This window comes from Musa acuminata, chromosome BXJ3-6, assembly GCF_036884655.1.
Source record: "Musa acuminata AAA Group cultivar baxijiao chromosome BXJ3-6, Cavendish_Baxijiao_AAA, whole genome shotgun sequence".
Lineage (NCBI taxonomy): Eukaryota > Viridiplantae > Streptophyta > Magnoliopsida > Zingiberales > Musaceae > Musa > Musa acuminata.
In genome coordinates this window covers 4080001-4104874 of record NC_088354.1, presented here as the reverse complement: position 1 = coordinate 4104874, position 24874 = coordinate 4080001, and the positions used below count along the sequence as shown (strand labels likewise).

The 24874-nt window shown below is 39.5% G+C and overlaps 4 protein-coding genes across 6 annotated transcripts in view; 2 read left to right on the top strand and 2 right to left on the bottom strand.

Annotated features, from left to right (window-relative positions):
- Positions 1-2125: 2125 nt before the first annotated feature.
- LOC135640720 (uncharacterized) lies at positions 2126-3295 on the bottom strand. Its single transcript, XM_065155426.1, has one exon. The coding sequence runs from the start codon at positions 3293-3295 to the stop codon at positions 2126-2128; it is 1170 nt and encodes a 389-aa protein (XP_065011498.1).
- A 5149-nt stretch (positions 3296-8444) lies between these two features.
- On the top strand, positions 8445-12036 carry LOC135639644 (elongation factor 1-alpha-like). The gene is made up of 3 exons (XM_065153495.1): positions 8445-8543; positions 10269-10755; positions 10845-12036. The coding sequence occupies exons 2-3, from the start codon at positions 10294-10296 to the stop codon at positions 11724-11726; spliced, it is 1344 nt and encodes a 447-aa protein (XP_065009567.1). The 5' UTR covers positions 8445-8543; positions 10269-10293; the 3' UTR covers positions 11727-12036.
- LOC135639643 (cyclin-T1-3-like) lies at positions 10899-21840 on the bottom strand. The gene is made up of 8 exons (XM_065153494.1): positions 21735-21840; positions 16755-17063; positions 16036-16117; positions 14482-14616; positions 14013-14191; positions 13751-13902; positions 12832-13648; positions 10899-12652 (listed from the first exon to the last, which is right to left on the bottom strand). The coding sequence occupies exons 2-8, from the start codon at positions 17003-17005 to the stop codon at positions 12625-12627; spliced, it is 1644 nt and encodes a 547-aa protein (XP_065009566.1). The 5' UTR covers positions 17006-17063; positions 21735-21840; the 3' UTR covers positions 10899-12624.
- Positions 21841-22781: 941 nt separating this feature from the next.
- Positions 22782-24874, top strand: part of LOC135640220 (FCS-Like Zinc finger 5-like) — a 4048-nt gene continuing 1955 nt past the window's right edge. For 2 of the 3 annotated variants that reach the window (XR_010497204.1, XR_010497203.1), the window contains exons 1-2: positions 22782-23227; positions 24175-24411. Coding sequence is in view for 1 of the 3 variants with exons in the window: in XM_065154458.1 (XP_065010530.1) it covers positions 22884-23227; positions 24175-24331 (501 nt within the window). In the remaining 2 variants the exon portion in view is untranslated. Of the gene's footprint in view, positions 23228-24174; positions 24595-24874 lie in introns of those variants that run through there. The other variant, XM_065154458.1, reaches the window with a different exon arrangement.

Below are 24874 nucleotides of genomic sequence, written 5' to 3'. Positions count from 1 at the left end.
TCTGCATTTTATCAGAGATAACCAATTCACATCCTTTCTCCATCTTGTCAGGCAAATTTGACTATTATTCTGCAGGGAAATAGCCATCTAACTGCTCAGAAAAGATCATTTGACAAGCTTCATGGTGATTTTACCTTTCTGAGTTCTAGTAAGTAGGGTATAGCTTTGAGACATAATATGTATGTAGAAGAAGCTAAAACCAAAAGAAAATCTAGAAAAAAAATTGTGAATTATCCATCTCAGTTGACCAGTCAAGCAATGTCTCTAGACTTGTCTCTGGTCTGGTCAAACCAGGCATTGTTAGTCTAAGCTACAAGTCAAATGCTAGGATCTTATTCACTGGCCTGCTCTGGTCAGCTTGCAGTCTGCTTTCATTTTGGGGTTTGTCATAGAGTACATTTGCTAGTTCATAAAGTAAATATCCTCAGCAAAATTCATGATTGTTATGCCCTCCAAAATTATTAGATGTCATATCAGGTGGACTGTAAATTGAAGTAAAGATAAATTTGTGGTTCTATCAGTTCAGATCTACAAGTTAAACTGATGAATAAGAAGGTGAGAGAAATGGATGGCAGGAGCTGCCCATTCACATCTTTCCAGTAATTCTTGTTTGCTGTATCACACCAAATGCTGGTGCATGAGTAAATGCTTTTCTTAGAGGGTGGAGTGTGGCTTCCACTTCTTGTCAGCCTTTTCAGCAAGAACTGAAAAGCTTTGTATCTTTTAGGTTGGCTCTAACTTGTAGGACTTCTGAGGAGGGAGGGCCGGTGTTTGGCTGGGGGAGTTGGGAGAGCCCCCACACCCTGCCTTGAGCAAAGACTCAACAGTCTGCCTCACAAGACCCACAAGGGGAGGGGGGGAAGTGAGACATCATTGCGAGAGAACAGATTATTCCCTGCCATGGCCACTATGATTTCATGTGACACCCATTATTATTCCCACTTTTGTTAAATCAATCAACTTTGTGCTTGAAAGGTATGCACATCTCCCTCTCACCTCATTGCTCAATCTTCCCATAACCCCATGGCTAATCAGCTGTCCAGATCATTCTGAAAAGAAGTGCGAGAAGGATACTTGGTATCATGCCTACGGTACACATCTCCCTCGTTCTCAGAGAAGAAAACATGATCAGAGATTGACATATCTTGGAACAAGGGAAACAGTGTTGGATTTTATTCTCAAGGGGACAGTGACCCGTGTGGTCTCAATTCATCCTTCTTTTCGAACTTTTGGTCCCTTCAGAAATATGATGCAAGAAGTCGCGTTTGTGGATATATTACTGATCTGATGATCCATACGCTTCCAAGCATGATGTATCTGATACCCGAGACACAGGTATGCTGGTGATGGAATGGGAACGGGAATGGGGTTCTGACTGAGCTCAGTGAGATCTTCGACTCGCATAGGGGAAGAATGCTATGTTGGATACTAGTCTCCGGAAACGCTACCAATGAACAGCCGTAGCAGAAGTTGACTTTGGTCTCTCTCTCTCTCTCTCTCTCTCTCTCTCTCTCTCCAGAGAAGTTATAACATTAAGCTAATGCATGGCCTTCTCTTGATTCATTGTTTCCGATAGACAGATGGTGGTTGGGACTGCTGTTGTTTATTGGGTGGAGTGCGTTCTTGGGGAACACTTCATGTGGAGCAGTTCCAAAGGAAGTTTCCCTTCGCTCATTTCTTTAAGCCTGGAGGTATTCCTGTTCTAACACCTAGAGATTCTGCTCATGATTCCCCAAATCTCGCCACCAATCACTCCCACAACATGATCCAAACTCACATATATTATAACAGTCGTTGAAACCAAGGAACGACATGATGCAACACAAATCTTTCCTACTCGACCAAGCATGACACAGTTGCACTACTGCACCACAGTGTCTTTCTCTCTCTTCCATCTGAAAGAGCATTGTCTTTTACCCTCCACCACTGTTCTCAGACATGTCTTCCTTGGATACAAAAATGGCCATCAAGATATCTCACAAGAGAAATCCTATATTCATATACACAATCTATGAAAGATAAAACGAGTCATGGATGCAAAGTGCCTTAGCAGTTGAATAACAGATGCAGTCAAGAGCCCTAATCTGCTTCCTCTTTGCCTCCACGACAAAGTCTTCTCTATCTGCTAATCTGAAGAAAAAATCCAGGAGTCCATCGCACCTTCACTCCTCGACGCTGTGGCGCGCTCCGACCCTTGCTCCGCACTGCACTCCGATGAACCCGGCGCCAAGTAGTTCAGCTTGCAACTGCTCATTCCTTGCTGCGAGCCACTGGAGTTTCCTGCAGAGATCGGACTCGACCGAGCACGATCGCCGGCCTCTGTTGGGTACCCGTTGGTCCATCTCGATTGCTCGGCTGACGGCATAGGAATTTGAGGCTTTGTGCACTTTGCGTGGAGAAGGGATTGCAAGGTAAGCATGTGGTTTTGGGTGCTCAGAAGTGGTTGGCTTTTGCTGCCATATGCAAGAGTAGGTGAAGGCAATTGGTAGTTGTTGTTGTTATTAGATGGATTAGCACTACTACTAGTAGTAGAAATTCGAGCTGAGGCACTGAGACTGGAATCGAAGATAGTACTGTTAGTAGCAGCAAAGCTTGTGCTAGCGTTAGAACCAGTGGTAGTAGAAGAAGAACAGATGGCGGTGGCAGTGGTAACAGTAGTGGTAGTTGTAGTTAAGGTAGAACCTTGGACCTTAGGCTGGAAGGGCCGGAGGAGGAAAGGCGGCGGCGGAGGGGCAGAGGTGGATCCAAAGGCAGCAGCGGAACGGAAGACGTTGAGGCGTGATCTGGCAAAGGGGGACGAAGACGTAGCGGTGGGGGCGATGTCGAACGGAGGAGATGGTATGCCGGTAAATTGTTGCACCATGGCGCGGAAGTTGGAGGTGTCGGTGGTCAGCACCGTCGTCTGCGCCCGGCGTGAGGCTCTCGACCGCTTCTTCGAGCTCCGTGGCGCGGCGGCGGACTGGTCGGGCGGTTGCACCGGCGTCGGGTAGTTGACGTCGGGCGAGGAGCAGGAGGGGGTGGTGGTGATGGAGGGAAAGACGCCGACATTATGGGAGGCGCGGAGGGCGCGAGGCGGCCAGGAGGGGGTGGTGGAGGTGATGGAGTCGAGGTAGGAGATGGGGTCGAAGAAGTGGTGGTTGTGGACCGAGGAGGAGGGCGGTGGCGGTTGCGGAGGCGGAAGCGCGGCAGCGGCGGTGGATCGGAAGAAGGCAGAAAGGGAGTCGGCACTGCTTGAGTTGAACTCATTGCCTTCGCCGCTGGAGGACTGAAGGCTCCCGCTGTTAACCGAGTCCATGAGAGGTCAGGAAGAGAAGATAATATATAGCAGTAGCACTTAAGAGAGGGAGGCAAAGAGAGAGGAGGAAGCCATGATTACAGAAAGAGCATAAAGCACTAGAAAGAAGAAGATATTTTGGATCTGTAGTGCTCTGGTAGGAGCCATGGATCTAAGAATGGGCTGTGGAAGAAGCTTTGAGGAGGAGGAGGAGGAGAGTGGAGAGGGGAATAGTCAAAGAAATAAAGAGAGAGAATGAATGAAGGGGTGTGGCGTTGAGGAGAGATAAAGATTGAGGAAAGGTAAGGATGGCTTGCTATAGCTTCTTATTTAACCATCTCAGGAGGAAAGAGGGAGGGGAGACTTCTACTCAGCTTTACACTCAAAAAGGCCAACGCCCAAAGATTGAAACCATGGTGGTGGCAGAAAGAGTCAGATGGTATACAGTCAAAGTAAGAGTGAGGAGATATATATATATATATATATATATATATAGAGAGAGAGAGAGAGAGAGAGAGAGAGAGTAGGGAAAAAAAAAAAGTAACATTGAAAGGGTTGGAGGCAAGACATAAACAAATGAGGAGAGGGAGAAAGAAGACTGCAACATTGATGTGATGAGTTAGGGGAATTTGTAGAAGCTGCACTACCACTGAAGGGACTATGAAACAACTTAATTGTGCTAATTATCATCTCTCTATATGAACCTACATGCATTGGTATTACTAATACATCACACCTATGACCCCTACAGCACAACTACAAAAGAAGGACCAAATGCTTGACATGACCATTGATGGAATTGAACCTAACAAGAATAATCTTCACTTGCATCAAGTTGGGGGTATGATTCTATCATCTATGAGCTAAATTCCATGGGAAATTGATCAGTCTGAGCTACCTGAGTGGACTCCATGAAAGGCCATTTCTCTCAGTATCAGATTCTGGATTTACACCTATACTAGCCCTACTTACTCTATGTATTATTGGATAGCATAGTTGAATTAAATACAAAAAGAAATGTGGTGGGCAAATTATGATTAATGTTCATAGTGATCAATGGTAAAGGACTTTGATAGGACTGTTTGGTGGCAACTTCACTCCCACCTCCATCCCTTTTGTCCTAATCCTACCTCGACTCTGATGTGGGGATTATTCCTTGTCTATGTTGCATGTAGCACTCTCACTCCATCTTTTTCTCTTGCACATCCTTTGCAAAGACCCAATTTTTCTACTCTAATCACCAAAACTTTCCCACCATCTCTTTGGTTTGGAATTGGAAGGTCAGATTGGTTCAACTAAAGCCCAAATTTACTACAACCATTAGCAATTTTATATTCTCCCGATATCGGACCTCTAAACATCTAAGCTTAGTATATCAACACATCGATACGTATCGAGTTAAAGATAAATTAAAAAAATACTAATCAATTAAAATTCTATACCACATGATATAGACCTTTTATATCGGACAATATAGGTCTTTATACCGAATATATCCGATAAATACATTGAACCTACTCAGACTGTATATTTGTATATGCTGCCTATTGAATGGTCTCATTGTATAATACATTGAACCTCCTCAGACTTCACTTGGAACATATTGCATGTGGACTGTGGTGGTGGCCATATTGCATCCTGTGTTGGATCCATATGTCCAACAGAGACTAGTGACCAAATGTACTGCTGCCTTCCAAGTACCAGCAATCCATGGGGAGAATGGTTTGGTGGAAGGCTATGGTTGCCCCAATACCTGTTGGGCACATACAAAGTCCACTATCTCCTCATGTTCAAAATTTGAAGATGTGAAGACAACTTGCATGACACAAAGCCTAATGTAAGACAAAATCATCTATCAAACTCCACAATTTGATCATAAAGCATGTTTATTTTTTTTATGCTTGTGTTATGGTTCTCAATCCCTTTTCTTCAGTTAATGGTTTTCTGAGTTTGTGCAGTGAGGATGTGTACCTTTCAATCTGAAAGAAGTATAATATATGCACAGAACATTTCACTGGGTGTGGTACTTTTGTATCCTGATATCAAAAACAAGTCAGGTTAGAGCTCATATGTTTCTGCAGTTCTGGTGTGCTTGTTGTATCAACTTGATTTCAAATCTTTGTGCATATAAGTAATGATCATAGTTTTCCTTTTCCTCATTCAAAATTTCCAGAATCTATCAGTTTACAACATAATGTTTAATCTTCTTTAGGTCATATGATACCATAAAATATATAGTTCAGTAGATTTAAACTTCACATATTATGGAATGAGCTAAAATTACTTTTCATGTATGACTTTTAAAAGTTTTGCTCTCATCATTTTCAGCCCTAACCTATTGCAGATTGTATCATTATTTCCAGCACAAGTTATTCTGCATACTTATTTCTTTATTAGGTCAGTGTGAGAAGATACCTAAAGATTCATCATTCCAGGTTGATATGTATAGCAAAAAAGTTCATGAGCTTCTTATATATCATTTACAGGATCTTTTCTAATGAAGAAGATGATCATTTTCACCCCTACCTTAATGCAGGAGAAGACAACTAAGAGACTCTCTTTGTAGAATCTTTTCGAGTAGAGAAAACCAAGGACATAAGGTAAGAAAACAAGGCTCCTACAGGCACTTCCTAAAAGATTCAAAGCATCCGGTAACCTCTAAAGGTTTACGTCCATCGCTGCCTTCCCTCTGAGCTTGATGTCTTCAACAGTACCACTGTTTGACACTGTGCCATTACCTGTCTCGGAAAGTAAGGAGCAAATTTTGACCCACTGCCTACCTCCAACATTCAAAGATCTCGCAATCTTCTTAGAGAATTCCACAAGTCCTACACGGAACTATAAATGAAGTTACTGTCACAATATCACACATATTTATATACTGTATGTTACTGCAAGAAGGTTTCCCTTAAACTTGCTTGTTTCGTTCCTCTCAACTTCACTCTCTGCATCAAAAAGAAGAATAAAAGATGGTGGATTCTGTCCTAAGTTTGATTAAGCTTAGCTTTAGTTTAAGGAAAGCTTTATAGCTATCTATATATATACATATAATTATTTCATCTTTCTTAGGACAAAGTGATTATGTCATAGTGAGAATGTGACAATTTGTGCAACCAAAGAACTCTGTGTGTTCACTCAATTGCAACTCTTTCTTTTTTTGGGTCTTTTTGGTGGGATAGATGTTGGTAAAAACTGGATTTATAGTACAAAAGGTTTGATACACTTAATCTTGAAACTTTGGAGACATGCTTGGATCTGATCAATCCTTTCAGAAGTGATGGGATTGGATAGCTGAAGACCTTCCAAAGAGCACTATGGAGCAGAAAAAACAGAGCCAGAAAGATGGATCAGATCTTTTCTGTTAATATGTCTTCCAAATATGAACATAAAAGACTTTGGTGCAGCAGCTGAGGTAAAGGTCATGAGAGCAGGAACATCTGAGCTTGCACTCTTCTTCTGTTCCATTCTGTGCAGCTACATCCCATTCCAGACAAGAAGAATTCAGATAAAGTCTGCATTGCTATCCTAAAAGCATAGCTCAAACCCCACCAAAGGCAACATCTTGACCCCACCAACACTTTTATGATTCTCTCACTAGCATAAAACATATCCGACAATGAAGAGAAAACAAACACATTCTATTCATGCTACCTTCTAATAACACTGAGCATTACTAATGTGAGAGAGAGGAGACAGATAGTGTGTGAGCCACAAAAGATTCTGTACATCTAATTCAATTCCAAATCAAACCATCTCTATAGCTTGGCTTTACCAAAACAAAAGGGGGGGGAAAAAGAAAAGAAAAGAAAGAGAAAGACAAAACCACACTCAAACATATCACATATGCATATGTTCCATCTCAAGAGGCTCAGAATGAAGAAAGGAAGAATATGTCACCCTCTGCAAACATGATGTGAATCATCATCACCACCTTGCTCTTATCATCTATTGCCAGCTTCGACTCCTTACCAAAGATACCAAAAACATAACTAGGCCAAAACAAGAATGCAGAATTCATGAGTTACATGCCATGAACAAGACAAGTAAGTTCATGCAAGCAGCTAAAGGCAATCTTTATTACTGTCCTCTCACAGGTATGAGAAGGTGGGTCTTCTTGCTAGCAAGCTGAATACCTCCTGGTCTTTGTTCTGATAGAGAGACCAAAAGAATAAACATAGAGCCAAGTGCAGGAAGTGGAAGCACATCAATCGTAGATAGATATTTGATCCATGTTTGATGACTGCAATCTTGTTAAGTTGTAGAAGATACACAAGTTAGTGAATCAAGCAATCGAAGCAAGGCCAAGGAGAAATGTAGAAGATGTCAATGTCAACTATTTGGAAGTTCTACAGATTGTTGAAGATAGCAAATCAGGTCAAGCTGGCCAATTGCAAGGCTCAGCCCTTGAATTGTATAGTTCATGGACTGGACTTCCTTGCAGAGATCAAAATGATTTGGCATTCTTTGATCTATTACATGACTCTATTTCCAAGCCAAAATTCTAAGGGATGCAGAGACATCAAAGCCCAACCCACCTAAGGTTTTTGGTTGGATGTGTTGTGCCAATCAATAAAAATTAGGCCTTTAAATCTAAAGCTGAGTAACGCAAAAAGATATCCAAGAATCAGAAGTCACGATTGGCGCAAAAATTCGACATCACATCGATCGATTTCTATCAAGAAACAACATCAACTTTGACTGACATTTGTGTCATTTTCGGATCCAACATAGATTGGAGAAACTCGAAGGAGAATTGTGTTTTCACCTAAATTTAGCTCGATAACCTTAATAGTATTGACGAACGATGATGATCACATATTATATTAACAAGAGGAGTTCTTCAGCTTTCGATCAAAAATCTCTTCAAATCCTCATATACTTCAGCAAATCTTATCAATCAATACAAAGAAACGAACACTAAATTCGGTCACCTTTTGTGTACTTGGATGGTTAGTCTTCCAATCACAGACGTCCATTCCGCCTTACACCCAGCGTGCTGAATGGGTAGATGCAGCGGGTACGGAAGAGACGGGTGCGAATAAAAACATCGGTCGCCACCGCGCCGCCGCCACAAAGTATGTTGGACATAGTAAAGTGACTAATTTACCCTCGTTATCAATGCAAACCCTAAGGGCATTTTAGGTCATCGTGTCAGCTATAAGTTCCAAGTGGGTCGGGCTAGGGTTTCTGTCTCTCTTTGCAAATCGATCTCGAAGGAGCGCGGCGGCCGCCGATCTCTCCATCTCTCCTCGGCTCCCTCTTCCTTAGGGTTAGATTTCTTCTCATGCGTATTACATTCTCTTGTCAAGATCGTAGGGGGATCTCGTTAATCGCGATTTCCGAACGTTCCTTGTTCGTTTTTCATGATTTGGTTGTATTTTTCGTTCGATCCAGGTAACTTAGATCTTTTCAATCGTATTTTTGTTCCTCTCTCGTGATTTGGTTGTATTTTTTGTTTGATTCGGGAAACCTAGATGTTATCGATCGCGTTCTTGTTCCTCCGTTGTGGTTTGGTCGTTTATTCTTCTGATCTGTAGGAAGCTATTCGTTTCTGTAGAACTTAGATATTATCAATCGGTTTCTTGTTCCTACGTTGTGGTTTGGTAGTTTATCCTTCAGATCTGTAGGAAGTTCTGCGTTTCATCATGGGCTTAAGCTTGTTTGTTTGTTTGATTTAAAGTTGATCAATGGGACGACTGTTAAAGATTGTTCGATCTTGATGATTGCTCTTTAATGATCCAAGATGTATGATTCGTCGTAAAACTTAGATCTTATCACTCGTTTTCCTTTCCCTACGTTGTGGTTTGGTAGTTTATCCTTCCGATCTGTAGGAAGTTGTGTTTCTTTGATGGTTTAATCTTTTGTTTGCTTGATTTAAGGTTGATCAACGGAAAGAACTGTTAAAGATTGTGGAATCTTGATGATTGCCCTTTAATGACCGAATATGTATGATTAGTCATACTTTACAAGGTTCCAAAGAAACCACATCTTGTCATACTAACTAGAGACAAATCATTTTTAGATTTCGTTAGTTGAAGTTTCTTGAGCCGCTCATCGTTCTCTTTTTTTCCAATAGTATATTTTTTTTTGTTTTTGTTAAAGATAAATTAATTAACTATTATTATTTATGATTATTATTATTTTTAAGTAGTTGATAATGCAAAGGTATTAAAGATAAAAATTTTGTGCTTTTTAATCTTTTTTTAATGTTGTGTTGTTGTTTTGTCTAGTGTCGAAACCTATTACCAAGTATAATTATTGGATCTAACAATTTTATGGTGAATAAGTAACACAAGCATTAATAGAAAATTGTGATAAAATAAGACAAAATACAACATGGAAATTAAATTTCCTTTTATTTACAAAATATTGGAAGAAACTTCATGACTAAAAATGAGTTAGGGTATGCTTTCATAGGCATGGTAAAACTTGCAATTACTCTATACTAGTTTTTCCTCCCCTTCTCTATCTTGGTGCCTTGATCTTTTGTGGTCTTGCTTGTACTTAGTTTGTGATCTCTTCCTTATCTTTGCTTGTAATTTCTCTCCTATTATGCATTTGACTATTAGGTATTGTAATGCTATATGAAAGTTGTGGTTATTGTTGAATGTAATTTAGGTATTTGGTAATTTATGATAAGCATTGTTGTATGATACAATCTGCTTGTACATTTTTGTATTTATCATTTACCATTCACTTTGATGGACATATATAACCATCTTTAGGAGAGGTTATCAGTTATTTTTTTGTATATATTGACTTTACATTCTTCTAAATTGTTTTTTTAATTTCTAGTGACATGTTACCCTATGTGATGGCTGTAGTGACTGCTTTGTTATATTGTATAATGCAGTAGGCTACAGTGCTACCATCTATCTGAACTTATCAAATCTGCAATAGTTGACCACTGTGCTACTATATTAATTTTTTGTTGTCATGTAATTCGGTTAAAGCTAGTTTTGAGGCTGATATATTCTTGGTTGACATTTTACAGTCCTTAGTTCAACAAGAAATAAGCAATGGGAAAGGAGAAGGTTCACATTAACATTGTCGTCATTGGCCATGTCGACTCTGGAAAGTCTACAACAACTGGACATCTCATTTACAAACTTGGTGGCATTGACAAGCGTGTTATTGAGAGATTTGAGAAGGAAGCTGCTGAAATGAACAAGAGATCATTCAAGTATGCCTGGGTGCTTGACAAGCTGAAGGCTGAGCGAGAACGTGGCATCACCATTGATATTGCTCTGTGGAAGTTTGAGACCACGAAGTACTATTGCACAGTCATTGATGCTCCTGGTCATAGGGATTTCATCAAGAACATGATTACAGGAACTTCTCAGGCTGACTGTGCAGTTCTCATCATTGATTCCACAACTGGTGGTTTTGAAGCAGGTATATCAAAGGATGGACAGACTCGTGAACACGCACTTCTTGCTTTCACTCTTGGTGTCAAACAGATGATTTGTTGCTGCAACAAGGTAATTTTGCAATGTGATTGCATGTGGTACATGATGCTTTTGTTATTTAAATTTTGGTTTTTTAAAGGATTATGATATTCTTTTTTCAGATGGATGCCACAACACCCAAATACTCGAAGGCACGATATGATGAAATTGTTAAGGAGGTCTCGTCCTACTTGAAGAAAGTCGGCTACAACCCTGATAAGATTCCTTTTGTGCCCATTTCTGGTTTTGAAGGTGATAACATGATTGAGAGATCCACCAACCTTGACTGGTACAAGGGCCCGACACTCCTTGAAGCCCTTGACTTGATTAATGAGCCCAAGCGTCCAACGGACAAGCCTCTTCGCCTTCCTCTTCAGGATGTTTACAAGATTGGAGGCATTGGAACTGTTCCTGTTGGTCGTGTTGAAACTGGAGTACTGAAACCTGGTATGGTTGTCACCTTTGGTCCTACAGGACTCACTACAGAAGTCAAATCCGTGGAGATGCACCATGAGGCACTCCAGGAGGCTTTACCTGGTGACAATGTTGGCTTCAACGTAAAGAATGTTGCTGTGAAGGATTTGAAACGTGGTTTTGTTGCCTCAAACTCCAAGGATGACCCAGCGAAGGAGGCTGCTAACTTCACCTCTCAAGTTATCATCATGAACCACCCTGGCCAAATTGGGAATGGTTATGCTCCTGTCTTGGATTGCCACACCTCTCACATTGCAGTCAAATTCGCTGAGTTGTTAACCAAGATTGATAGGCGATCTGGCAAGGAGCTGGAGAAGGAGCCCAAGTTCCTTAAGAATGGTGATGCAGGTTTTGTGAAGATGATTCCTACGAAGCCTATGGTGGTGGAAACCTTCTCTGGCTACCCTCCACTAGGTAGGTTTGCTGTGAGAGACATGAGGCAGACTGTTGCTGTGGGTGTCATCAAGAGCGTGGAGAAGAAGGATCCCTCTGGCGCTAAGGTTACCAAAGCAGCTCAGAAGAAGAAATGAAATGAGGATTGGGGATCATTCGTGTCTGGAGTCATTAATAGTCTTGTTGTCATGTCTCCGTGCCGACGTGTTGACGAGCTCTCAGGTATGGTATCTGGTGGTGTCTGGAAGCAGAACTGGGTGCTCGACAGGCGGTGGCGGGGTTGATGGTTGGCTTCTATTTTATTATTGTTCTACGTTAAAACTTGAGACAATTGTCGTATGTCTGCTCTTTCCCAAGGATTTTTGTGAGTCTGGTAGTCTTGTTTTCTGTATCGTCTTCTGCTATGCATGGATTTTGAGATCTAAATAATTTAGTATTTGAACTATATATCGTGGCCTTGCGTGTGTAGTGGATGGTCTTAGCCTAGAATAAATCGTTCTGTTTGTTGCCTGTTGTGGTGCTATATGTTTGTGTCAGGTGCTCCGAAAGATGGTCTGAAGCACTTTGGTGGATGGCGAAAAGCTCATAGAAACCAGCCGGCTCCGGACAAGAACAAACCGGGAGTTCGAGCAAGAATATTTTAATATGTTCTCACATATTAATGCATGTGTTTCTTTTTAGGTTCCTCTCGTAATTGTATAACCCATTTCTGCAATATATTTCTGTTGTACTCTACAAATCCCGAAGAGAAGACGAACCCCCCAACGGTCAACATGAACTTTCATGTAAAGTAAATGTTGCTAAATGCACGCAGCACACCAGTGAATATCTCTGTCATGAAATTTGCAACCGTTCAAAAGCGTGTATGTGGATCCAATTTGCACATCAGCTCGACGTAATTACTAAGAGCCCAGAGAACATTGTAAAGATCCAACAAGTAAGTATAATGCTGCACAGTAGATTTTATTAAAATGCACGTGAGAATCCCCACATACCAAAGTAACTAGTGTTGTGACTGACTTCTCTTCCTCTCTTCTATGGCTTGTTATGCAACTTCTCCAACCTGCACAGCAACCAGAAGGAAACAGAATCATGCCATCAATCTACCTCACGAGCAAATGTACCACTAAACAGATACTAGTACCAATACTGGCCAAAAAGTACATAGACTGTGTTATTAACGAAAAAACCAGTAAAAAGATTCCTCATCCAAGTGCCTCTCGTATATGAGAGATTCATTACCTGTTGCCTCTGGATCCTGTTGTATCACATGACTGGTGACGATTGTGACACTGCTGCATATACTCTAGCTCTCTTCCTGTAACCATAGCTCTCTGGCTAGCCAGCTTACAAGGAAGTTCACAACCATCCCTTGTTATGAGATCATCATGCTCATCCATTGATTTTCTTTTCTGTCCCCCATTGTTCTGAAGCCTCCGCTGCTTCTCTAAGGCAGCTTTAGTTTTGCATCTGTTGATGGAATCTGGTGGGAAGAAGATTTTTGCAGTTTCACCAAAGTCGGAGATCTGCCTGCTGATGCTCAATGATTTGGTAGATGAACCTGCATCCATCAGTTCCTTATCCACCTTCACCTTATCTCGTTCATTGACCACCGCACTCCCCAGTGGTAGATCAGGCTTAGAGCAACATGAAGTTTCTAGAGTATTTTCCCTGCAGTCTGAACTCTTATCAAATTCATTACTTGAACAATCATTGCCTTCAGCGCCCATATTATGGTCCCAAATCTCACTCTTACACCCAGCACTCTCCTTTCCATCACCTTGTCCTTGTTTGCAATGATTATCTATATGATTACTGTCAGCATATGACTGTGAACCAAATGACCAAGCAGGACCTGGAGTTTGTCCACCTTGCTCGACATTAGTCAACACAGCATCCTGAGCATGCCCATTTGTTGACACTGAACTCCTACCAACACTTGAAGTTGTAACAATAGGCTCGTTATTACTACCACCAATGTTTCCTTCTACTTCAGTAGAATGAGAAGATTGACCTGATCGGTTTTGCTCATAAAGCTCCAACATTTGGTTGCTAACATCTGGAATATAGATATGAAAAAAAAATAAAATGAAACACAATATTCTCCATAATAACTGTATAATACCTGCTGAGTAGTAGTATTCTAATATGAAACATGAACCTTCCAACTGCCGAGGGGTGACATCAAATTCTTGCCACCAACCCTTTTCAACATCAGATGGCAGCTTCACTTTAAGAAACTTAGCAGCAAGACATACAGCACCAGCTGCTATATGATGGGGCTTATACTGCAAGCAAAGCGATGTTCGCAGCCTGCATTCCCCCCCTTTTGGATGTATAAATGATGGAAAAGAAACACAAATAGATTGACCTAGCCAACATGGGATCACTAATGATGAACACGAGGGTAAGGTCTGACATACCCATCATTCACAAAGTTCCATGCCGCTTGTGCAAGAGAATTCTGTGTGGAAACCTTGAACTTTTTTATTGCTTCAACTAGGGGTTTATAAGGATGGAGCACATTCAGGTCAAAACCCAGTGTAGCAAGTACAACCCGTTCCCCTAGTACAATGAGTTCCTTTTGCTGTTCATATACTTCCTGCACATTACCAAGCAAACATATCACATGACGCATTCAAAACTGTTAAGAAAAGCCACAGAGTAAATTTACATTTTCCTTCTCTACGGAAGGAATTCAAAAGAGTTGAAAACAGAAATGCGCACAAGAAAAGGAATTCAGAATTTCAATATTTAGACAAAAGGTGGATTCAAAACTTAAGTAGAAAACAAGATAAATGGTAAAGTAATAGCAGCAATATTTCTTTCATTAATATGAATACAAAAGGCCAAATGAAAAATAAAAATTTATGAAAAGAGATCACAGGATACCTTCTGTTTGATCTTCTGGACAGCTGAAGGTTCCTTTTTGTATATAATTTCACATGAAACAAGAATGACATCCTTTAGTGGGCGAGAAGTATCTTCAACCTTTCCAGCAAGGAACAAGCAAGCAATTGCAATTATCTGCAGAAAACATATACAGATGAGATAAGAATGGGCAAACTTTACCAGGTGATCAAAACAGAAATTGTTGATTATATCACACATTACTGTTGCTTATTAGGACCCACTTAGACAGTTTTCAGAGATTAGATACTATCGCATCAACAAAGTTAAGATTCCAACCACCACCATGACAGCAACAAAAAGCTGTATTGTCCCAACTGTTTGGGGCTGCCAAAATGGAGCTTCTCTTGTCATTGAGCTTACTATATGGCATATCTTTAGTTAAAAAAGAGAGATGCATCTCTTTTTGTTGCTTTTAGAAAAGCTTTCTTATGTCTCCATATAACCCTTTTAACACCACTAATATTAATCAATGTACCTCATATGGTATTGCCTATCTTAGCTTTTTCTTCTGGTATGTTCTTTCAATCTACCTATTTTTCTCAATTAATATTTCCTACTGGAACCTTCACTTCATAGCGTGTGCTGCTACAGCAACCCACAGCAATTTATTAAGTTGCTACGTGATCCAACAGGAATTTTGCTGCTGTTTCCAGCTTCAGGTCAGGTGATAGCCTTTATTTTATTCAGATTAATACTTGGACCATTTCATATAGTCTTTTACAAGTTTTCGCTTTGTATGTTTAACTATAGCAATCTACAATAGTTATTTGATTACTTCTTAATCCAACAAAAGTTTTTCTGCTCTTTCCAGCTTTTGATCAGGTGAACAGTATATATATATATTCAGATCTGATATTTGGCCCATTTCATGTTGTCTTTTACATTCAACCTTTCACTCCATAATGTGTCATTACAGGCTTACACCAACCTACAACAGTTTCTTCAGTTGCTCTCTGATTAAAGAAGTGGTTTTACTGTTTACAGTTTTGATAAGACCCTATATATTTTTCAAATCTAGTAGTCGATTGCATTGTGCATAACGATGCTCTTTCGGCAAATATAAGGCCTAAATTTATGATAGATAACCATACAAAGGTTGCTGGAACTAACTAAGGCTGCTTTGCAAAAATAATATCTTTGTAACAAATCACACCATCCCAAGGGTAACACCTTTAAGCTACAATTGCTTTTTGCAACACCGACCAATCTGTTGCATGTAAATACTGAAATTATAGAAAACTGTTGTTTGAAATGCATGAAATACATAAAACTAACAGCCTAACAGGTCCTATTGTATACTTATCATGTAAAATCCCATTCATTTAATTTTGGACCAAATGTGTGATAATTTTTTTTTCTCACTTTTTCCTGAATAACATTCATCAGGACTGTCATAGCTATTACACCAGAATGCATGCAAATTAAAGATGTGATAGTTGTAACAAAGAATCATACCAGAGTATAAGTATCACATGTGAGAATAGAATGCACTAAATGCTTGCGTGTCATAAATAAGAACCACCATATACTTACCCTTCTGTCATTCTTTGCATGGGATTGGCGAAGGAAAAAGCGATGACAAAACACAATAGCAGTAGCTATTGTCACTTGAGGCCTGCAGTATTACTTTTCATCCAAGTTCAAGCCATAAATGGAGAAAGCAACTTTTCATACTTTAGAATATGATCAATATAAATCTTCAAGGTTAGTGAGATGTAATTGCAACGTAGTCCAAGAAGGGCCAAGATGAGCACCAAAAGAAAAGAACAATTGGGCTTAACACCTATGCTGTAAAAAGTAGTTTGCATAGAAATTGCCATAGATCTATAAAGATAACAATGATGAAACATAATGGTAACATGATCGAAGGAATCATGAATGAGCACCAAAAGTTACTAACAGTTGGGCTAAAATCTTATACTGTAAATAATATTATGCATAGAAATTGCCATAGATCAATAAAGATAAATAAGCTACATCTGCATTTCTATGCCTTCAAAAACAATATCACATTCCATAGAAAACTATTACTACAAACACTTTTTGGATGGCCTAAAACCAAAACTTAATGTGCAGTAAATAATCTTTTTCTTTCTTTTTTGTTTGCAATGGTAACCATCTTAAATTTGTCATGTAGATGAGCTGCCAATTCTCTGTTTCATCTAATTAGATATGGATATATATTTGCATATATACAGTATCTACATGCCAAAAAAGTAGTTACACAAAATAAAGCATCATAGAGCACTCACAACTTAAGCCTCATGCCCAAATCCTGCAAGAAACTGCAGTATGAATTCCGAAGATTTTTCTCTTTCTTCAATTCAATTCCATCTCTTCTGGATGGAGAATTTTCTTCAATTTCCTTGCGAGAAAAATACCATCTAGAACCAAAACAATTAGGTTCATCCAGCTTATCATATGAACTATGCCCCCTTTTAACCATTCCATAATCAGAGGTGTTGCCTTGTAGAGAACCAGCCAATAACGACCTGTCAGACATGTATCATTATTTGTTATGCTATCGTATACAGCAGAATAAAGATGAATTTCAGTAGTCCCTGCAGAAGAAAAACAAATGTTAATAATGTCTGTCAGGCATAACATTGAAAGGCATTTAACAAAATTAAAAGCACATGGCTGCAACGTTTTAAGATTGGTATTACCATTTGTTAATACTCTATTCCATGAATCCAGTAAACTGTTCAGATGATATATGCTATAAAAACATAATAAAAATATTTATCATGGATCCAAGATGTCCTTGGTTAAGTAATCACTTAAAAAATATTTAAATGATCAGTATTTATCATTATGAAAGCTCCTCATCTTATAGAAACTTACAATATGACCTAGAATTTTCTATTTAGTTCCAAAAAATAGTAAACAAAACACAACTTCAATCAGTGCAAGTAACTTCAGTCAGGCTTCTGTAAACTTGAATGGTCTAATGACCAAAATGCCCATCGATTAAACTCGAACACTTTCTCCATACTCAAAAACCGTAAAATCTAAGGCTTATCAAACTCCTCTGTTGTTTGAATGACACCATCAACAAGACCAGCCTTGAAACCTCATTGCTCCTAAGTGTTTGGATCTACCGCTAGTCCATTCAGTCAAACCCATCTACTGTTTCACGTAGGTGAGACACCCTGGCTCAGTCCGTTACCTTGAACTCCCAATCAGCCACTCGAGAGATACAATCAGCCACAGTATTGGCCAACACTGTTTTACATGAAACACCCTATTTAACAAGAAACAATAAAAAACATATTCCAAAAACCTCTCATGCTTGAGCATGATGGAAGCCACTTCACCAATGCAAAATAGCTTCTTCCACGTAGGTATTGCAATGTCAAAAAGGGTTTAAACTTTGACATACTAAATTGAAATGTAGTTTCCTATAAGATGAGGTCTTTTCATAATAAAGCAATGATGGACATTTGAAACTTTTTTATCTAATCATCATTTATTAAAGAAAAATATGAAAGAATCATTAATGAAATGAGAAAAAAGGATTTTTTTCTCAAAGAGCTATATTTAAATATAGTAATGCTATGTTAGTGTCTTAGTGATTCAACATTTTGGATAACCAATATCCTGTAACCAAAAGAACACTCACCATCCTTGTCATTGTTTTGCTAATTAGATGTCTATATCATTGAATTAAATAATTGTTTGGGACAAGATATGCAATACTACGAATGCCTCAACAAGTTTTGACTAGCCAATTGTGACCTGGAAGAACTTATTATAGTTTTATAAGGCTTTGGCCTGAGAAGCTTTGATTCTACTAAGGCCTTCAATAATGTACAATGTTCTTCTAAGACAATGTCTTCCAAGTTCAGATTATCGAAGATCAGGACAAAGTGGGCACAACTGAAGCCTTTTCTTTTTATTAAACACTTACGCAAGACCTTCTGCCATAATTCTAATGGCTTAAGGGTTATTTAGAAGTTAGGACAATTCTTCTTTATCCCGAGTATTCATCAAAGTCCAAGTAACAGATTAGTTGGACACAATCAATGAATCACATATTCTAGTTTAGTTCCGACTTCTAAAACTTCTAAAGTTTCCAAGAGGCCTAACAATTAGCGATAGGGTCACCATATGTAACTTATGAATTTGAATGAAAAGCAAGATTAGCAAGACCAGAATTAGGATGATATCAATGTGATGGAGAAAATAAAAAAAAGAAAATACCATATGTACTCTTATGAAATACCATCATACCCTATCCTAGATTCCTCTTTAAATCTTAGAAACCCAGTGTTCGTGATTCTTATGGTTGTAAACAGTCAGCCATGTGAGGCATGGTTCTTAATTTCAGCTAGACTGATATATATTGGTTGGTATTTACTAGTCTGAACCTGATATACACATGTAATATCCCATTTCAAGCGGTCTGGGTTTGATACAGTGCTTACTGTATGATAACTTGATAAGCCTGTTGAACGGGGTTTACTGCATGGTTTTGACTTGTTACAGAGCCTATACCAGAATGTAAGTCCATTTTCTTCTAAATTTAGGGTTACTCCTGCCCTTCTCTCTCATGAATTCTCTTGTTTCTCTCATGTCGCCCACTCGTTGCTTGCATTGTCTGTCATTTCCCAACCGTTTTCGCTCGCTTCGTACTCCTCTTATTCTTATTCTTCTCCTCCTCCTCTTCCTCCTCCTCCACTGTTGCTGCCTTCCCCTCCTCTGTTGCCACCTCCTCCTCCTCTTCTTCTAGTTTGTGATATACACCAATGTGTCCATACAAGTCTGCCCATGGACTGCTTCAAGTATAGTACTTAGAACTTTGCATCTGATGTCAAGTAGCATTTTGGCCATCTAACGTGTACTAAAATTATCTCATCACAGTCCCACTAATATTTAACAACTGAAGACAGTAGGATCTAATAAATCTGATGGTATCGAATATCAGTTATGTTCCAGATGATATTATGATATATACTTAGTCACTACCAATCGGATGGTGAGAGTGTATCTACATTGTACTCATTTTATTTAAAATAAATAAGGGAACGGTGAGAGCCGGTAAAGAGGAAAGGACTTCTAGATCTTATCCCCACCATTAACGAAATTAGGAGCCCCATGACTCTCTCTCCTACTATCACTGCACTCCTCTCTCTCTCCATTTATGAAGGTGAATTGCAGTAGCTTGTTTTTTCACCTCTCCTTGTGATCCTTCCTTCATCTCCCTTCCGCTCTTTAAAATAACAATCACCACTGTCAACCACCTTCTTCTTCCTCTTATTGTGGCCTACCTTCTCCTACAGCCACTATAGGGTAGCCTATGAAACACGACTGCTTCAAATTGCTTGTCACATCCATATCAACTATATGTGGGGTAAGATCAAGATATTTCTTTGATACATGCTGAACACCTCCTTCAAGAATCTTTTTTTAATAAATACTAAAAAGAAAGAGGTTCTTAATGTATTGTGTCTACAATTTTGATGGTTACAGATATAATGGTACACCAGCATGTAGCTCATTGTATTGCTGAATAAAATAATAAAAAATGTAGCAGCCTATCAGACTGTACCAAGGTGTATGACCCATATGCTTAGTCAGCCTGGAAAATACTGATCAGTACGTCTTGATCCAACTGGTATTTTAGATCATGGTCCATATTTTATTTGTAAAGCTAAATATGCAGGTTAATTACTTGTTATTGACTACAATAGGTTCTTGCTTGTTATAGAGTAATTGGATTAAAATTCATCATGAAAAAGTTAAGAATGCAAGTTATTACTGGTCATCACAGTATGCAACTACGCAGTCTAACTACGTAAATTAGATCGTGCTTTGTTAAATATACTATTGTACTACTAAAATACATTGTATCGTCATGTCCTTTGCATATTATACACACTTTTTTAAGGACTTGATAAATATGTCAGGTTGAACCTATTATTTTTCACTAACAATACATAATGAAATCTCTCTTCTCATTTTCATGAAGCAACCTAAGGCTGGATGACATATATATAATACGAAGGTCCCAGGCAGCCAGCCAATATGAGAGCTGCAACAAAAAATTACCAATGCTATCCTTTCATGTGTATTAGCAAAGATAAACTGATGTAGGACGAGATCACACTGAATATAGGAATTCTTTCTTTGGTTTAAGGAATTCTCTCTTTCTTTGGAAGGGAAAGAGAGAGGAAATAAACATATGTTACCAAACTCACTCTGGTTTAAGGAGAAAACTCCCAGGAATATCAAGTAAATCTCCTTTTATTATTAAAATCCTTTCATAAAAAATTATGTACTACCACAGAGTTGAAATATAAGTCTCATGTATGACCTATTTAAATCATGTTTCTTCCGTGGCTCCCCATATTTCCAATCACCTTAAAATATAAGAATCATAGATGACCTATTTAAATCGTTTTATCCCCTGCATTTCCCCATTTTTTTTCCTTTTTTACAAGCCACCTTGCTGCATCATACACTGAGATATACATCCAGATCTAACTACATTTAAAATGAAACCCAGGATGCCATCATAACATGATCAACCTTCCAGTGGACTCAAGCCAGAAGAAAACCATATGACCAAGCACAAAAGCTATAACCTAATGCACAAGATAAGTGGTATTAGAATGATCAAGAATGCAACGTTGATGGTGTAACTTTTATATGGCTAACAAGGAGAGAAGAAATACCTAGAACACATAAATGCTGTGTGATAGTCCACAACGTTCTTACTGCCTCTAGATGGGCCAAGATTTCTCAAACACTTAGGTCGCTTCTCACACTCAGCAAACTAAAAGTTCAACGCCAATCATACATGTACGTCTCACACTCGCTTCTCACACTTAGGTACGCCTCTTTCCTCCCATCAATCCTAGAAAATCTAATCCAAATTTGAAACAGAATATATGCTTTCCCTGAACCCTACAGTGGCATCTAAGATTCTCATACCTAATCCGACTCAAGAAGAAGGGGAAACAGAAGAGATTAAAGAGCAAGAATCAAGAAATCAGATCAAGAAAACCCTAGCCCAAACCCGTCAGACAGATCCAATGCCTCGATCGAACGGACCATATAAACTAGATTCCTGACACCAATCATTGCAGTTATGCGCGACTCCGATCGTCTTGTTCTTAACGCAGGGAACCTCAGAGGCATGCAAGGAGGTCCGATTTTGTGGACGGTGGCAGGAGCGCAGAACGTCTAGAAGAACGGAAAATGAAGACAAAGGTCAATGGAGGGGGCACCTGCCGGCCTTCTGCGGCAGCGGCGAGCGAAGCTACGCGGAGCGGAGCGGAGAGCGACGGAGAAGACGGTGAGCTGAAAGGAGCGGGGAAGGGGCTGAACCCGAAGGGTCGGGCAGTTATGAAGGCTGCGGTGACGGGTCGGATCTTTTTTATAGGAGTAACGAAAAGGGTTAGCGTGTAAACGGGTCGGATTCAGAAAGTGAGATGGATAGGCGCTCCATAACGGGTCCCTCGTTCATGCGCGCCCTTCCAATTCAAAACATGTAATAGTTTCATGTGCGTCCTTCACAACATAAACGATATGAATCGAAGATAACGGAATTATAGGAGGGGTGACATGAATGCATAAAATAAATGATTAGTAGATGTGGCCATTAACATTATTGGGACCACTTCATGTCAAAAGCAAAGTCTTGAAATCGACTCCATTATCAAATGGACACATCGATGCTCGACTTACGCTACCAAACAATATTCCACGTCAGCATCTTAGCTTCGCTTGTCACATACTACATTGATCAATCAACTGTACCAATGCATTACATTCTTACAAAACAAGCTCTTATGATCGACAGAATTCGTATTGCTTGGAGATTTCTGCGTCCAACTTGGGCAATAATTAGTGCACTCTAAAATGGAATCTCTTCGAAGTCCTTCTCGTGTCACTGTTTCTATGTCTCCACTACACTCCGATCTGTGCCCATCGCCACTGGTCACTAATTATGAGTAGGCCACATCCGAGGTGGTCCCACCGAAAGACAGCCAAAGGCTCTCGGCCACGTGGCCACCGCCTCGGCCCACGAGGAACTTATTCTTACTTTTTTTTTTTGTCCAATATATTAAAGAAAGAAAAAAGTATATTGATGACTCACTGGATAAATATGAGAATTTAAATTTTTTCCCTCTATTAATCGTGACCGTTGGATGAGGCTTGTCGCGGTCTGATCAATGGTGCCGATTACTTAAGAAAGGTGGAGATTAAATTCGACGGCCCTGATCTATTCTTTCGTCTTTAAATCTCCCTGGCTGCTTTGAGCTTCCAAGCGTCTTCTCCCTCTGCAAGGATCTTCGGTCCCGTCACCTTCTTCAATATCACCTTCGCTCACCGCCCCCGCGCTTCTCCGCGGAGAAAGAGAGGAGAAGACCGGGATGCTGTTGGGTAAGCGACCGAGGCCCCAGGTGAGGCGGACGCCGAGCTCCGCGGAGTTCTCCTCGGCCGTCGTCTTCGATGTAGAGGCCGCCCAGACGTCTAATCAGGACGCGATCGCTTGCCACTTTAATCCGAGGGAGACGCGGTGGGGCGCGGCGGAGGCTGCGCAGATCGGGGCCGCCGGGAGAGAAGGCTGTTGGGCGACGAGGCACGTGGGGTCCACGCTTTTCCTTCACAGCGGCGTGCACTGTGGGAACTCCGGCGACGGGACGGCGCCCTTCTTGAGGGCCTGCGGCCTCTGCAATCGCCGCCTCGGACCTGGCCGAGATACTTACATGTATAGGTACTGCTCTCTTGTGCCTGCATCTCTCACTAAAAACTTCATCTTTTTTCTGGCTTTCACATGTTTTACGGATCAAAGATCGTTTTTTCCACCCCAGGGCATGCGGACGCGCTGATCCAATTCAAATTAATTCGATGGGTTTTAGGGAAAATATGCTAATAACAGAGTGCACGCTATGTTAGATTTTGCTTATAACCTTCAAAAGTTCAATTTTCTTATGATTATGGGAAGATTTTTGTGGAAATGTCTGGAGACGTTTTTCATTGAGTTCTGATCCTCTGTTAGTGTTACATATATTTGTAAATATGCATACATCATTCTGACTTCTTTATTGATTTATATAGGAAGTCATTAGTTAAATCCAAGAGGTAGTCTACATATTTCTCTAAATTGGTATAAAATTTCTACACTCAAATATTAGAATTTTGTTCTTAATTTGTTAGTTATTGTTATCAATGCCATATTGATATGAAGTAGTACTAAGTCCTTTTTTATACTCTTTGATGACATCATTTATCTCATCATATTAAGTTATTTGATCACTGTCATTCCATCTAAAATTCTAAACCTGTACATGAGACAAGATCTATTGATTTATATTCTTAATCTATCTAAAAGCATAAGCTTACAGATGAAGATTTATTGATGTGTATTCATAGTACATTAAAATATAAATTCACGTCAATCATATTAGCGTTAGATCCATAATACTCCAATTACTGCAACTTTATTTTCTTCAGTGAATTCCTAAAAAAAAATCATGTCTGTGTTTTTGCATGCATGTGAATACAATAATGTTATGAGTTGCATGTCTTGCATTTTTTACATAAAAACTGCTCAGTCTTCTGTGCGTTATATATGGTTCAAGACCTTCATTTTTCTTATGTAATGTGAAAGTTTGGAAATTTTAGATGTTATGCATTTATTTGTTATATTTCATTGTGCAGGGGTGACATTGCTTTCTGTAGCCTTGAGTGCCGCCAGCAACAAATGAATTCAGATGAGCAGAAAGAGAAGTGCTATCTAACTTCTATGAATGATAATCCTCTTGAAACTAGCTGCTCCAACCAATCCGACTGTGAGGCATCGATCACTGCTACCTGAGCTATCATTGATAACTGTTCATAGAATTTTCAGTGATTCCAAACAAGATATTTCAAATGCTATAATGCAAAGAGATACATGTAAGTTTCTATGGTTTTCCAGCATCAATTAACCTATTAGAAGAAAAGGAATGTAGATTTGATGCTATTGTGTTTTCCAAAATTTCTTGGTGCCCATGAGAAGCCCCCCATTGTCTTTAGATCTCTTTTGTAAAATATTATTCTCTTCTTCTTTTTTTTTTGTAATGGAATGTGATTTGTTTAGCTTCTGAGTAATGTCAACTTGTCAAGATCATATAAATTGATTGATTCCCTACCTCCTGATTTTTTATGATATTATAGTTTAGTAGAATCAGCACAAGTTTAAACTGAAACTGAAGAAAAAATTGCTCAACTGTCTGCAATAATCACTACGTTGATCTTCTAGATTGGTTGGCTGCTGGTTGTGTTATTAATGTGCTAATTATTGTATGGCCAGCAAGACAACTATTCAGCAACAATGATACAACTCCAAATAAATTGGAATGAAGTTAGAGACAACTTG

Coding starts and splice junctions, on each gene's coding strand:
- LOC135640720 (XM_065155426.1), bottom strand. CDS start 3,295: ATGGACTCGGTTAACAGCGGGAGCCTTCAGTCCTCCAGCGGCGAAGGC.
- LOC135639644 (XM_065153495.1), top strand. CDS start 10,294: ATGGGAAAGGAGAAGGTTCACATTAACATTGTCGTCATTGGCCATGTC. Junction 10,756..10,844: donor TGATTTGTTGCTGCAACAAG/GTAATTTTGCAA, acceptor TTCTTTTTTCAG/ATGGATGCCACAACACCCAA.
- LOC135639643 (XM_065153494.1), bottom strand. CDS start 17,005: ATGTCTGACAGGTCGTTATTGGCTGGTTCTCTACAAGGCAACACCTCT. Junction 13,903..14,012: donor TGGAACTTTGTGAATGATGG/GTATGTCAGACC, acceptor GGGGGAATGCAG/GCTGCGAACATCGCTTTGCT. Junction 12,653..12,831: donor ACAGGATCCAGAGGCAACAG/GTAATGAATCTC, acceptor GTTGCTGTGCAG/GTTGGAGAAGTTGCATAACA.